This window comes from Ixodes scapularis, unplaced genomic scaffold, assembly GCF_016920785.2.
Source record: "Ixodes scapularis isolate PalLabHiFi unplaced genomic scaffold, ASM1692078v2 PGA_scaffold0__279_contigs__length_252992795, whole genome shotgun sequence".
Classification (NCBI taxonomy): Eukaryota; Metazoa; Arthropoda; class Arachnida; order Ixodida; family Ixodidae; genus Ixodes; species Ixodes scapularis.
This window is the reverse complement of record NW_024609835.1, coordinates 170,628,019-170,643,515: the sequence shown is the minus strand read 5'-3', so window position 1 is coordinate 170,643,515 and position 15,497 is coordinate 170,628,019. Positions and strand designations below refer to the sequence as shown.

Sequence of the window (15,497 nt, the reverse complement as noted above, 5' to 3'; positions counted from 1 at the left end):
CTGGCTGCCCGCTTCATACAGCCTATCCAGAACATGCTTTAGTGGCGCCCTCTTGGGCCGTCGACATGGAGAGCAACAGCCGTGAGCGCTCGATGAGCTCACTACCCCTCCTCTAGTTCACAACCACTCCAGCCTGGACCGACGTTGTCATGAAGCACATTATTTTTTGCTTGTTTTTGTAATTGTAATTTGCCTATAACTTTTAAAATAAAGCGAAATTTGAGAAAAGTTTCATTAAGTTACTACGTTCAGTGCGCTCAAGTTCGGTACAAATTAAAAAAAAGTAAAAAAGTTGTTGCAGGGCCCCTTTACGTCAAAGGTCCATGTCAGAAAGAGAATGTGTGGTATAGATCGTGGTTATATATGCAGTTGACCGCAGCGCCCTCTCGTCTATAAAGGTTGAGCCAATGCATGCAAAGTTTAACGCGATTATATACGCATTTGACCGCAGCGCCCTCTCCTGTAAAGACGTTGAGCGGCTACATGCAACAATAAGTGTCCTTGATCAACTCCGGAAAATCCAAGATGGTACTGGGGACTTGAAAAGTGCCTCTTGTTTCCTGATTTTTGATACAGTCGGGTCAGTCCTGCGCACTTGAAGAGCTATGCAAATTTGTCTGAATTGTAAAAGTGTTGGTAAAAATGTATCTGAATAAGCTTGTATAATCTCAGTGCGTTCTCGTTTCAAAACTGCAACTATGACCCATGTGCCCACCGTCTGTGCTTCCATGCAATAAAGAAAAAAAAAAAAGGAGTGTAGCGTAGTGGTTAAGGCGCCTGCCTCGTAAGCAAGTGGTCCAGAGTTTGAACCCCCGTGCGGGCGTACGTTTTTTTTTTTCTTAAAGTGGGCCGATCCTGTAGGCAGTGCAATTGATGTGAGCACGGATGCCAGACAAGGCTAGACCCTAAGGAGCTTTGCCCCTAATAAATTATTCACAGATAATGTACCGTGTGGTACGTATAATGTATTGTTTGTATGTTAACACTTCCTAAATTGTATGTCCATGCCCTGTCCATCGGTAAACACGTTATTTGCGAGCGTGAAAAATGCATGCCTTTCAGCTATCTTCTGTTGTAAATTACCTTCAACAGCTAAGCGCTTTGTCGTTTGGCACGTGGCTAATGAAGCCGCACCATCAAAACTTATAGTAAAAAAAGAAAAACAACAACTAACATTTCAGTTGCATTAGTTCTGGCGCACCCAACAAAAATATATTTTTTTTTTGCTTTTTTTAAATGTGGTACAGTGCTTTCTCAATGTTCTCGGGAAAATACGTGCACCATGACTCACAAAATATAGCGGAAAAAAACTAGAATGTAGCCGCCAACAGTGTTTGAAATTGTGCGTACGCAGGCTGCACCTATCGAAATCACAGTCCACTTTGTTAGAGTTGGGAGGGATGCCGGTTAGAGACTGGTCTCAAACCTAGTGACTGGGCTCGAAAAAGGATCTGCACCAGGTCCATGGGGCCGAGTATTTCTTGGAAAGGTTTATAGTCATTGCAACTTCCCACTTGTCTCATAAAAAAAAATAGAAAGACTGCCTTTGGGAATTTACAGCACATGCCTTTGCTCATCATGCCGCAGTGGAAGGTGCCCATGAGAGCTGGCACAGAACTATATTTTGTTTCACCATTAAAGGGCACATGAAACGAATTTTGTGTTGGGATAAATAATTTTAGATTGGGATTTTACTAATAGCACATCGTTCAATGGGCCAAAAGAAAAAAGGTAGAAGGTCAAAAGCCCAACTTTCAGTGCGAAAATTTGAATACACAGCGGACTATTTCGTACCTCCTCCCCTTCGTAAGCTCTCTACCTTTTCACTGTGATACATCGGGTCCAAACGCACGTCACACGAAACCGGACCTCACTTAATCCCTTCACCCCTAAGCTGACATTGTGGTGGAAGCTACGCACTTGCCGGACCAATCAGCCGCCTCCGTTTCATCACCTGGCCTCATTCTCTGCGCTTGGGTATGCGCGAAGGAGCGTGATCGTGTGGCTGGCCCAACGAGCATGTAGCTTCCACAGCACTGTCAGCTTCGGGGTGAATGGGTTGGAGAAAGCAACATTTGTCTGAATTTTGAGCGACGGGCTAATCTTCTAGGGGGACAATGGCTCTGTCTGGGTACATATAAACCAGATTCCGGGCAACACGGGCCTCCCTTCTTTTCGTCTTCTTAAACTTTTTGGTAGAATGCGCGATTTATGAGTTGAGGAGGAAAGCTAAACAGGAAAAAGTTGGAAAAGCGTTTCATGACCCCTTTAAGTGGGAATGCAGTCAAAGGTCAAGACACATTGAAAGCACAAGGTCATGATACATTTAGTGCCTTCAATTGGTTTAGCTGACTGTAGCTGACGAAAAGTGAAATGACAATGACAAATGCCGTGATGCTACACTTTTGGCAGTCTCTGATTGGCCCCATCTGTTCCAAGCGTTGGCTGCGCCCCGACTTAATGTGTGTGCTCCTCGTCTTTTGTGTGGGCGGTAAGCCGTGTAGGGTGGGTGGAGGGAGAAACAAAGAAGTCAAGCTGCCACTCTCTTTTTTTTTTTTTTTACGAAAAATGGCACTTTTTCTTTACTCTGGATGACTGGACAAAGCGTCAGCAGAGGACAACTCAAGTGTATGTGCAATGGTCAGCCTGAAAACTCAGGACAAAGCAAGAAAAACGGACACTTCCAAAGGAAAAGAACTCAACATAAAGAAAACAAAAACGGAAAAAAAAAAAGAAACAAATGAAGAATGCACACGCACCCAGACGTGTATAGACGGCACGCATATATGTATGTATAACTCGGCCGGTACAATGCAACCGAGGCCAAGACAGCATTTCTCAAAAGAAAAATCCTGCATAACAATAAACGGGAGTAACGAAAACAGGCAAAAAAATAATGGGAGTGGGGGAACATTCCCCAAATAGGTAAAAACAAGAAACAGAGAAGACTGAGGAGGAGGGAACAGAAAAGAAACAAAGCTCAAAAGACAATGCAGGCTGCTTGGTGATTACGCGCGTGATTCGATGTCCCTTTGTCATTAAATAGACAACTGCAACACAAAAAAAAAAACAAAAAAACACACAGTTACTTAAAAACGTAATTGCATCCAGTGAGGAAGTCTTAACATGTGGTGGTTGAGATGCTGCACATGTCGGAAGGAAAAGTAAAAAATAAGAGCGCTTTTTTTTCAATTTGCCCGTGTGGAGTGCACTCACCAACAAGTAACTGCAAAAAGAACACCTTTTTTTTTAAATCACAAATTAACAAACAGTGACACGATCAGAGAGGGCTCTCATAGAGTTCATCATCCTTTATGCACATATCTGTCTCCTTTGCTGCTCGATAAAAATGCACTGCATTCAGACAGAGAAGTACCACTACAACCTTTCCGTAAAATTAAGTACCTCGGAAAAGAAAAACTGTCTAACCCTTCCGTCAAAAGTGGTGGAAGGGTTGGCAACAGATTGGGAGAACAGGAAGTCCTTGGAGAACAGTGAATGCACACACCCTCCTCCTTTTGGCATTGCCAGTCTTAAAATGCAACGTCAATCAATACTGCCATGTTTCAAAAATGCACATGTTCGTTTGCACTGGAGTACAATGCTGCTCTGCCATGCAAGCAGTTTCCTTCGTGTTTAGAAACCCTGTTACGACGCACAATTTTAATCTCTCCTTTGGCATCTCCACTGTGCATAATGCTTAACTGGAAAACCTTAGTCAGTGGTGAACACCATAAAGTATGTAAACCATTTTCACGGGCCAATCTTTTCGGTTTCTTTGCTTCAACTGAATATACTGAGCACAGTTTTCGTGCAGGGCTTTGGCTGCTTCACGCAAGATTTCGAAACTGCCCGTTTTGAACTGGCAGTAAAAATAAACCACTGCACCATTAAGGGAATAAAAAAAAAAAAACATTTTGAATTTTAGCACAAAAATAAACAATTGATAAAAAAAAATTGCAATCATGATAACAAAACCCATTCGAGCAGTTTTTGTCCATGCAAGGGCCCTAACAGCAACTAAACTAAACACTAACTAAAAAGAATTCCTTAATATTGCATGCTTAAAAGGACAGTAAAGGAACCTTCCACTGAAAGTTGCTTTGAAAGCACATTGTGGTAATGCACAAAATTTTGCCAACAGTTTCGAGCAATTTTTTTTTAAAATTTGCAAACCAAGGCTTTTTTAAAACAGCGCCAAACTACTGCACAGCTTGATCGAAGCATTACAATATGGTGGTCATGACAAATGTCACTTTGAAATCAAGTTGGGAGAGCCACCACTAGAAAGAGAAACTTACTATGGCTTAGGTATCCAACCAGCTAGGAAAGCATACGAGGCAAGGCGAATAATGTTTAAGCCTAGCTGGCTTTCGAAGCTACCAAAACATGGAATGCTTTTTAACAGAGCCCCCTAATCCCAGAAATTTGTCCGTTTGTCTATTTCCACATTAAATTTAGAGGGGAACAGACGTCATGTACACTAAACGCCAATTCAGTTGCCTGCTCAATTTAACGGGAAAAGGCACATCATATGACCTATACACCAGCTCAGTTTCGTGATAATTTAGCCAAGAAATAGATGTCGCGTGACACGAATTTAGTGGAGATATAATAAGCAATCAGTCTTCACTCCCCAAAACAACCGCTTAGTGCCTTCTAAACAAACTTAAACTATTGTTCCATAAATACGGCATTCCACGCATTATAGGCCTCCAGAGATAAAGCGCCGTTCACAATATGCAACCGAGGTAAAACAGAGAGAGACCAGAGCGGGTTTTAAGCCTGTTGCGACGTCTTAAGACCAGCTTCGCTGCAGCGCATCCGGTCCTAAGATGTCTCAAAAGGCTTTAAAGCCGGTCTGGTCTCTCTCTGTCTTACTCGGTTGCACATGTGTGAACGGCGCTTAAAGGTCGCTGCCAATTTTTATCCTTAAGGATACCTCACCTGCCCTTGCACACCGGATTAGGCGAAAAAGGGAGATGGGCTAACTTTTGTACTGCAAACCTGAGAACTGTGAGAATTGCTCGACTTAATTTCCTTACTTTACCTTATGCTTATGTCAGCTGCCCTGGACCGCATAATGAGCCGAGTTACATAAAATAAAGAAAAATCTTTCCTTATCCGTTGCTGTCGATCAATGGCGGTCAAAAAAGCAGTTGCCCTTAGTCGGAACACAAATGACCATTTCCCCTAGGAGGCACGTTTCTGCGTTTTTCTGGGAACAGCAAACTGGACAGAAAATGGGAGTGGGATAGCTTTCCAGATATTATGGCAAGTTAAGAAGGGGTGCATGAAATGATGCCTGCAGGGCTTCGGTCAATAGTTAATGCTATATAAAACTTTTTGCCTGTTCAAGTTAGGCTATCCTTAGTAAGCAACAGAGAGAGACCAAAAACTAACTACGCTTGCATGCTGCAAAAACAGAGAAGCGATTATGCGGGAGTTAACTCATCTAGGTTTCGACACACGACGTAACCGCAGTCAGCTAAGAGGGCCAAGGATATTGTTTTCAATAGCGGCTTAAAAATATAGGCATCGCAAATTTAGGCCACACTGCATCATTTGGCTACAAATAAATATCGCTTTACTGTCCCTTTGAAGCCAATTAAAGACCCCCACAATAGAATGCACGATTCCTCCTAGCACAGCTCCGATTAAAATCACGAGCAATAAAAATGAGAGCTGCTGTTGTCGGTCGGAAAAAAGATAAATGCACAAACATCGTTCAATCACTGCTTCTCCATCACTTCAACGCCAAGCCAACACCCAAAAAAGCCTCCCGTCAAAAATTTATACAGTTGACAAATAAAATGACAATGAAGAGAAAAAAAAAATTAGAGATGATTCTATACATTTTTTTTCCAAAGGTGTAGTGTGTGTGTGTGTATAATATATATATATATATATTTCTTTATGTGTATAACCTCACTCGCGCACACATTCGCTCTAGACGCACACTCGCCACACAGACGCCCCCCAAAAATAAAACTGTACTCGCGCAATGTTTCTTGACCGCGAGAAAAGGGGGGAAACTTGGAAAAAAATGAACAGCACAAATTAAACAAGGACGAAGACCAAGTAAAAACAGTGGAGACAAACAAGCCGTCGACCCAACTGGGGATAAAAAAGAGTGAGGAAACCGCTCCGCTGGAGCTTGTGCCTGCTGCCCAGGAGAGGAACCGAGAACAGGGCAATAATGCTCCCCAATGCTCCCCCCAAAACGAGGAAGGGCGCTGAGTCATGACACGCACAGGACAGACATTCCACTTAAATACACGTCGCAGAGTCCCCTGATTCCGTCGTACTCTCTCCCGTGCCCGCGCAACACTGAAATGCACCGATGAATGCGTTATGGTAGTATGTATACATGTCGCAATGCAAATGCAAGCCCCACCCGACACACGCACACACGCGGAATCTTCTTTCGTTGACGTCTCCCATGGCGTGTGCGTGCATTCGCAATGCGCAGTGGGCAAAGCGCACAAACAGTTGGTGGGTTCGGAGAGTTCTTGTTTAAAAAAAAAAAGGTAGAAATGCTCGAGGGAAGAACTGGTGATGTAGAGTAAAATTCCTTTTTTCGCTCTGCTTGTCTACTTGAAGATGGAAGAGAATTTTCTTCTTTGGAAGAAGAGTCTGTCTTGTGTTGGCAAAGGGGCATCATTAACCCTGCAGAAAAAGAAAAGAAAGATAATGAAAGCCGTTTACAACTTCCTGTAACGCCGAATTAGAGCGCAGATATTGAGGAGGAGAGAAGGGTACTGAGGGGAAGGTATACCCCTCTTCCCTCCTCCTCGCCTCCTCATCCTGTCTGCTACTCCTCCCTGAGAGCGGCGTCGCCGTCGCCTCACGAGGGTCACGCGACCTCACGGGGGTCATGTGACGTGACCCCTAGAGGTCACGTGACTATGACATCAGCGATGTCACTGATGATGTCATCGTCATCAGTGACAATGATGATGCAAAGGCCGATGACGTCATCAGTGACAATGCGGATGCCAATGACGTTATCAGTGACGTGACGATGACGATGACGATGCCGATGACGTATCAGATGACGTCATCAGTGACGCCATCAGCGACGTTGCGCGCACCATAATGCACCGTGCAATTACGCCGACGCCGCTCAAGCCGGAAACGGGCGCCTAAGAGCTGCGCTCTAAAATATAAGGCAAATTGCTATGCAACTGTGTTGCATAAGTGAAACGTCCTAGCATTGCAAACGTTTATATTATCGTTCAGCAGCACGTCTGGCCCGTTCAGCCAGGCGCCTACGTTCAAGGCGCTCTTCATCGGATAATTCAATGCATGGCACGTATACGCTTGAAACAATAAGTCCAGTGATCTTCGGGAACCTTCTGACCCACCCCACCTCCCATCCTCATTTCACCCCTGGTCACGTAACCTCCCTGTTAATCAATCAGTCGGGCCTTGTGGCCATGCTTTTATGCGGTCTTCACGAAAAGAAGAACACCTAGTCAAAGAATGTTTCACGTAAAATATTAAGAAAAAAAGGCAAACGAATAAACAATGTTATTTGAATTTCATCTTTGATAAAAGTCAACTTGAGGTAATGGGCTGGTGTGGGCCAAGTACGGTTCCTGGAACGCCCGACTGGTGTGATCACCACGTTCTAAAAAGTGGTTCCTCGATTTCCACCCGATGATGTTGCAGAAGTGTCAGGTTGTCGCTGACTGCGATCCTGGAGGCGTCCCAGCAGCGGTAGCGTATGTTGCAGACGCCTGTTCTACTGCAGGTCGCCTTTAAGTGCGGCAGTTACCGGGAGCTTCGACAGCCACCAGTTAGGACGCCGTGGAGACGGCGACGCTCGCTCGTGCTTTTCGCCGGCATTTCTACAACTAACCACCAGGATTGCGACATCCGAGAGCGGGACATTCCGGCTTCTGCGACGTCATTTGTTGACACTTGGGCGCCACTTTTGATGCGTGGGTGGGACAGACGCTAAACACGCTGGTCAAGGACGCGCTCTGCGCAGCACGGCACATTTATGCGAAGCGACGTGGGAAACGAGCGCGCGAGCGTCAATGGCTCATCAATGGTGCAAGAAACTGACTTGCCTGTTTAACTCTTTTTGAAGTTCACATCTCAGAGTTGCTCGTCTCTCCGTCCATGGCTGTGGGAAATTCGGTCCACTGGAAATAACGAGTTAAGGATTTGAGACTGAACCAAAGAGGATTGGAAAACGGAAAACTGCGAGGTCTCCCAGGCGAGGGACAATTGCCGCAGTCCAAGAACTTTGTTTAGAATGCTCACTCTTACACACGAAGGTGTCTATACTTTGTCTCACCTTACGATGGACTAGGACCCGAAGGCTGGAGGGCTGATCACTCCCTCAGAAAAGCTTGCATCCGCATTGCGAAAGAGTGCAAGAGAAATTCCGATACGCAGACTACGATGAGCACTAATCTAATGCGTATGGTTCTCTGTAAAATAGTGCTCTATTTTATATTGGTGAACTAAAGGTGCACGGTATTTAGTCCCATTAACATTCTTGCCATATTTCGTAAACAGGTCAACTGTTTGGAGAAGTTGGACGGCGCGCAGGCAACACTGACATAAAGTCGCTTCGCCTTAGCCATAACAATCCAATCCAATTTAACTTTTGTGCATGTAAAACATACCCAAACCTGCATCTCACTTCTGCACGTGGTTTGTAGATACGCTCCTGTGTCAAACACTCTATGCGACTCATCTTCATTTCTTGATGGCCACTGGTTCTGATCTCGGGTTCTCTTGGCCCGTCGCTTCTAGACGGTATTTAATCCCTTCAGTAAACTTCAGCAGTAGAAAGCAGACGGAGCGTTTGGGAGGGCTCGATAAGCAGACGAAAAACTCGCCTCCACACGACGTGTACTGGCGCACCGATACGTACGACGGAGCAAAATGCCACGTGGTCTCTAACAGGTTTGTGATTGGACCCGGCGGACCGTAGCATTGGGCTTTAGTCCATCGTAGGATGAGACAGAGTATAGTTATCTCTTATATCGACTACCTCTAGCCGAAGAGAATCCAGCGTGCCTCCGTCGGACGTCCTAGCTGCGCAACTCGTCGCAATGGCCGCAGAGCCAGCGATAGTTGACTCAACCTCCACGGCCGAAGTTACGCAGCGGCCACCAAGGACGGACGAGTTCCAATGAGGTACTCTTTATCGAAGGTTACCAAGCAAGTCGCGCCACTTGCTTTTGTGGCACTACCTGTGGGGGCTACTGCGGAGACTTTTTTCTAAGTATGGTAACTAAACTCTATGACGCAGTTTTTACGAGTGGCTGTCCAAGAAAAAAAGTGAAACCATTTGCACTCAGAACACGCGCATTTTAACAAAACAACAAGTATCGTTAAATGAACACACCACTACCTCAATTCACCGCAAGTGGGGGGACATTAGTAAGCCGCAGAGCCAAACCTGTTCACTACATTTCTTGAGGTCAACAAGAATGCACAGCCTGTGAGCGAACGAGGGCAAAGCTACAAGCACAAGCATATTCCTCCGAACAATGCCTACACTGCACAAGCACATGCGTGCTTGGCAGGGACACCGAATGCTCGGAGCTTGCTCTTGCAGCTTCTGCCGTGCTTTCGAAACTGTAACAGCCGAAGCAACTCGACCGCTTTCAGTAGACCATTCCAGAAATACCAATCGCTCCCCATCGTCCTTTCAACATACTATGGCAATCCGACGTAAGGCGTGCGAAGTAGTACCCACGAGTAGAAGGAAAGATAGTGCTTGTTGAGCGTTGCGCACTTTCAGCACGTAAAAGAAAAAAGGACGACAACACATTACACGTAGGCTTTGTGATTCCTTCGCTCTGTTTTTCACGTTTTCTGAACTCGCAGGTGTAAGGGAAGGAACCGAGCCACTTCCAGGACGCGTGGAGCATACGCGCTGGCCCGAGCGCTTGTTGCAACGGCCCCTCAACGCCCCGTGCGGCGCGTGGTTGACTGGAAAGGCCTGTCGGGTCTTCTCGCGCCTCTGCCTGGCCTGGAGAGGGGAGGGTGTACTTGGGAGGCTACTCACAGGCAGAGAGGCCAGCCTGGGGTGTGCCAGGGCGTCCAGGGGTCCCCCGGGGCCCTGGTGGGGGGGCAGGCCGTGGGCCCCCAGCTTGGGGCCCTCCTCACTCTTCTCTTCCTCACGCCTCTTCAGGCATGCCGTCTTGGGATTCAAGTTGCGCTCTGCAAGGGGAGCACGGGCAGGCGGTTCAAGCATCTCTCCCCACGCTCCCTGCTTCAACCAGGCACTACCGTTCCAGGCATTTTGAGACCAGAAACGGCCAACGTTCTACGGTAAAAAGGAATGCTCTAATAAAAATATACCAGTTTGAGAACTTTTATGAGAACTAAGCACACTTACTGTATTTATCTGAGAACAGGTCGACCTCTTTATGAACAATGCCTGCGCGTAATCGCCCCGCTAAATTTTCGCCAAATTTACACACGATGCCCTCACCAAAGATGTGCGTTTTCTGCGACTTGCGTTAAGCACACGTCGATCCACACCCATGTTAGTACTGGAGGACTTCCCACCTTCTCCCTTCAGTACCCTTCCCTCCTCCTCCTCAAAAACTGCGCTCTAATTTGGCGTTACAGGGGATTGTAAACGTCTTTCATTTTTTTTTTTTTTTCATAAGAGCATGAAATTGGTACACTTTTAGAGCATTGTTTTCTATTAAGGGTTGCTGCACAAAAAATTGAAGGAGCCCACCTCCAAAGGCATCCTCCAAAGAAATCTAATAAACCATGGCCTAAATTGCTGTAGGCACATGTGCATGTCGGGGTTGTTCAATGCACTAAGCCTGGTGCTTGGATCTTGCAGTTGTTATAGAAGCGCATCCCCAACATGACACCCGTCTACTTTTGTAAAATTGCAAGCAGTGCTCGAACCATTTATTATTCGCTCGTCTTTAACAGAACACGGAACCTAAACTACTGTGAACCACGAGGTTGCTCATTGAACTGGTTTCTTCTTCCAACAACCAAAATAACTTCGCCAAAAAAAAAAAAAATCTTTTTTTTTTTTGTTAGCGCAGCTATGTTTTTGTTGTTTCCACCGCCCTCACTAGCTTCCGCGCTGTGGCATAATGTTATTGCCTGCACTTGAACCAAGTGACAATTTTTGGCGGCCTTGCGATAATTAATTTAGACATTGGGCTCATTCTATTTCCCTGTACCAGCCTGCACTGGTGCAGGAAATGCAATGTACTTCTGTTTGTGTTTTCAGATAGGCTGCGCTCACCTACCGAATACGGCGACATGCGCCGAGCGCAGCTGGTGCAGGCAAATCGAACAAGCCCACTATGTTTGCACATATTCTTGTTCTTTAAAACTGGGCTCATTTTTGTTACATAAGTACCGGCAAGACCAAATTCTTAAAATGAAAATAGCACCAGGTTAATGCATAAATCCTACACCTATTTAGACCTGACCAGTGTCCGAGAATGCAACGGCTGGAAAAGTGCAGATCAGGTTCAGTTTTGTAGTTGTCGCTGTCTTCTATAATTCTTCAATGCATGCGAGTCAAACATTTTTAGCGAGACTTCTAAGGTGAGAATGCCTCCATAGTCTTCGACCTCAGAACCGATGTCCTTACAATGCGGCGAAGGTAAGATGGCAGCAAAACTTACAATCTCGCACATTCCACAATTTGTGCGTGGTTTGCGGTAAATTTTGCATTCTTTTTATTTTAACTTTCCATCTCATACTTATTATTTTTCTTATATATTTTCATTTATTTATTTTATTCCCTTCATCCAAAACGAGCTGCTCTCACAGGCACGTTGGCTTTTGAAGAAATTTATTTAGCTCTCCAGGGCAGTTGTGCTCGTAGCTTGAGGGCTACAGTAACCGACTGCTACTGCACTGACGCAGGTTCGAGCACTGCCGGGGCAAGGCGTCTTTCTTACGTCGATTTTATGTGGGGCTTCATAAGCTTTATGCACGACCTTAATGTCGAGCAACACTTCCAGCATGTCCGCCATTCCCGACGCTCGTCCACGACAATTTTCTCGTAGAGAGCGACCCATGACGCACATTCCACGTTAAAACAAAGACGAGGCAGTCACAAATCAAAGGAACCGCCGGGCAGACCCAGAGAGGAGCGAGGCGCGCCTTTGCAGCGCAGCACATACCCCTGACTTGCTGCTCCAGGCTGGTAATGACCTCCACCGCTTGATGGAGGATATTCAGCTTGGTCTGGGCCTTGTCCGTCTTCAGGTGCATCATGCACATTCGGCCCAGCTCCTTGAACGCCTCGTTTATGTCCCGCACGCGTATCCTGCGAGGCCGGGAGGAGGACAACATTTTTTATCCAGCTACGTGGGGGGGGGGGGCCGGGCCCACGAGGCAAAACGGGGGCGAGGTTACCAAAAAAATAGAGCAGCCCCGAGTTAGCCCATGGTGCAGTCACGGCGAAGTCATTAAGCATCGGCGTCGTGTTCCCGCACCGTGGGGTGTGTGAATGAAAGCGTTCGAAACAAAACAGACATCTGACCATTTTGTTCCGAATGCTTTTCTTTCTTTTTGTCCGAAAGCGTGTGAAAGCACCATCTCTTGGCACGAGCTCTTACCGTTGACTGTGCCATAATACCAATTTGTTATTGGCTTTTTTTATTTTATTTATTTATTTATTTTTTTTAGAGAGAGCGTGCAGTGGGCATTGGGTACTGCAAAAACTTTAGTATGGGTATTAATGCCGTTCCGTAGCTCTGTGGCAACGCCTCCGCTTTGCACCTGGTGGACACAAGTTCGATACCCCAGGGCAGCGGGCGATCTTTTTGAAGGATTTGGCAACACTGACGACAGACGCCTTGCATCGACCAACTACAACATCAATAACGGACGTCAATCCAGCGGTGGGAAGACCCCACGACAACTATCGCTGTAAAACAACGATGTACAATCTTTCTGGCGCTTACAATACTCCCTTTAGCTTAGGGAGGACCTCAACTGATGCTACAAAAGTTCAATTGAGCACAGCCTTCATTTAAACTTTTTTTTTTTTCGAAGTGTTATCAATCCAACAGCTCTGAGTGAAGAGAGTTGTGGAAAGAATACAAGCTGCCTACTATTTTCGACAGACTGTTTTGCTAGACGTTCCACCGATCTCCATACATTTGCCCATTACGATGCACTAAGAACCAAATTTTGGAGCATTTTCGGAAGGTTATGCGAGAAGAGGGGCGCAACTTCGTGATTGACTCCAACAACTCCAAAAATCCTGGCATCCACCCCATCGGCAAAATTCGTAGTTTATACTGCCATGTGCCACGCCCATCCTAGTGCAAGTTCCTTTTATGACCGAGGTTCGGATCATTACAACAAATTCGGAAAAGCCCCGTAACAGCGCAGCGTTCTCAAATGCCTTTGTTTGAGTCCGTTCAATTCTGCAACATGTCTTTCCACCAGAATCTTGCAAACTTATGTCATGCCCCCATCTCTATGGTCACATCCGCTTGACCTGAAAGAGGCACTCAAGTGGATTCTGAGATTGCCTATTTAACGTCATAACTCAACCTATGGGCTTGAAGAATCTTAAAAATCCCGAAATTACATTCAATGCTGGCCAATTTGCCTATTAAAAATCCAATCAAAGATCGCACCACGCTCCCTTTCTGCATCACCAAACGGGAAGGCAGCAGGGGAGGGCACGCGACAGCCAATCACAAGTGACGGCTTCCCGGCGGACTAAATTTTCTCATACGCGCGCCTTCAAAAAATCAATTTGCCGAGAAACCCCCACTCGTGATTGGCTGTCAAGGGCCCTCCCCTGCTGCATTTCCGTCCGGTAGCGCCCCCTGTTGTTCTGCGCCACAACGCAGAAAGAGGGGCATGGCATGATCTTTGATTGGGATTTTAATTGGGAAATTGACTACAGTTGAATGTGATTTTGGGTTTTTTAGGATGCTTAGAGCCCGTAGACTGAGTTATGACAATAAATAGACAGTCTCAGAATCCCCTTGAGTGCCCCTTTCTTTCCTGCCATGAAAGGTGATCGGGGCATGTAGCAACTGAGCACCCACCTTTCGCGTGCATTGTTCGCCTGTCTCCTCTCCTTTTCTCTCTCCGCCTTGATTTCTGGGGGCTCATCTTCATCGCCGGAACTGCAGAGAAAAAGCAAGATGTGTCTCCGTCACCCAAGAAAGAGCGCTGTTAAGCTCGCACAAAGGTAACATTACAAAGAATAGGGACGCATGAGCAATAAAACTTTCAAATGTAGTGCGCTGCAGTGGCATAGCCACAAATATTTTGCGGAAAGAGGGTCGAATTGGGGGGGGGGGGGGGGGGGGCTAAGCTCCTGGTGTGCAAAGAACACAAAGGTAACTTTGAGTGTCAAAATTGAATATAAGATATGTGTATAACAGTAAAAACATGGCTATAAAGAGTAATTCAACGATGTTCAAGACTCTATCAACTCATAAATTTATATGGTCACAACCTCTACCTTATGAGTAAGAAACAGATGTAACCCTAAAAACCTACAGAGGGATCAACATTTAGTGAAAGGTGCACGAAAAAAGCAGGTAGACTTCTACCGAGTTTCGTGAAAAATACCCAAATTCAAAAAACACCCTTAAAAAAAAAAAAAAAAAAAAAAAAAAAAAAACAAGGACAGTAGGGACTAACGTAATGTCTCAAATCTTTGCTTGTTGTCAAGACGAGGCCCACTCCACTTTTTTGGCTAAATTATTGCTTTCGTAAAAGATGGAGACTGCCCACCCTTACAAAACCCCCAACCGCAAGACCCCGTAATCCGCCAACAGATCCTGTCCTGAAAGCTGCGACCACCGCAGCGATTGCTCGGCGGTGTCAGATACGAAAAGTGAACACATTACTGCAACTGGCCTATTCATCACTTCTCCAAACAACTCGCTGCAGCTGGAAGACTGCAGAAAGTGCTAAGCAAAGTTTTCTCAAACTGAATGACTAAAGTACCATATTTATTCATTTATTTCAATACCTGCAGAGTCGAGAGAACTGCGGAGGGCAGTGGGACATACAAAGAATAAGATTATATACACGTAATTACAAATATAACGCACAAAGTATGGCACTGTGCAATATATTAGTAACAGCCGCTTTCAACGAGTGATCGACCTGGATGTGGCGACGGAAGTAGGCAAACTGGCTCCAGTCTAGGGAGGCCTTAGGAAAGAATGGCCAATGGAATGAGTTAGTATTGCATATTGGCACGTCTACTTTATAAGGATGATTGAATCCGGATGAAACATAGAAAGGTCCTAACAATCTAGCCTCTGCGAAACAATCCGACTGCACATCCCTAGCTAAAGGAGTGCCGTAAGAAATCTCGTGAAAAGGAGTAATTGGGCCGGGACGGGTAAGTCGGCTCTCTTTCTCTCACCCGGCAAAGGCGTCTCCCTGGCCACTGTTGCTGTTGTTGCCAGATGCCACCTGCCAGCGACTCCTGAAAAGACGGAGAGTGAGAAATGGTACAGAAAAAAAAATTAATTAAACTTAAAAACAAG

General features: G+C 45.8%; 1 protein-coding gene across 9 annotated transcripts in view; it reads right to left on the bottom strand.

Moving 5' to 3' along the window:
- Nucleotides 1–3,063: 3,063 nt before the first annotated feature.
- The window catches only part of LOC8029575 (transcription factor 12), a 214,047-nt gene continuing 201,613 nt past the window's right edge, over nt 3,064–15,497 (bottom strand). For all 9 annotated transcript variants that reach the window (XM_042290360.1, XM_042290370.1, XM_042290373.1 and 6 more), the window contains 6 exons: nt 15,374–15,436; nt 14,034–14,114; nt 12,144–12,289; nt 10,037–10,191; nt 8,079–8,153; nt 3,064–6,669 (listed from right to left, as the gene is read on the bottom strand). In XM_042290360.1, the coding sequence (XP_042146294.1) occupies nt 8,100–8,153; nt 10,037–10,191; nt 12,144–12,289; nt 14,034–14,114; nt 15,374–15,436 (499 nt within the window). In that variant the 3' untranslated portion in view covers nt 3,064–6,669; nt 8,079–8,099. The remainder of the gene's footprint in view (nt 6,670–8,078; nt 8,154–10,036; nt 10,192–12,143; nt 12,290–14,033; nt 14,115–15,373; nt 15,437–15,497) is intronic.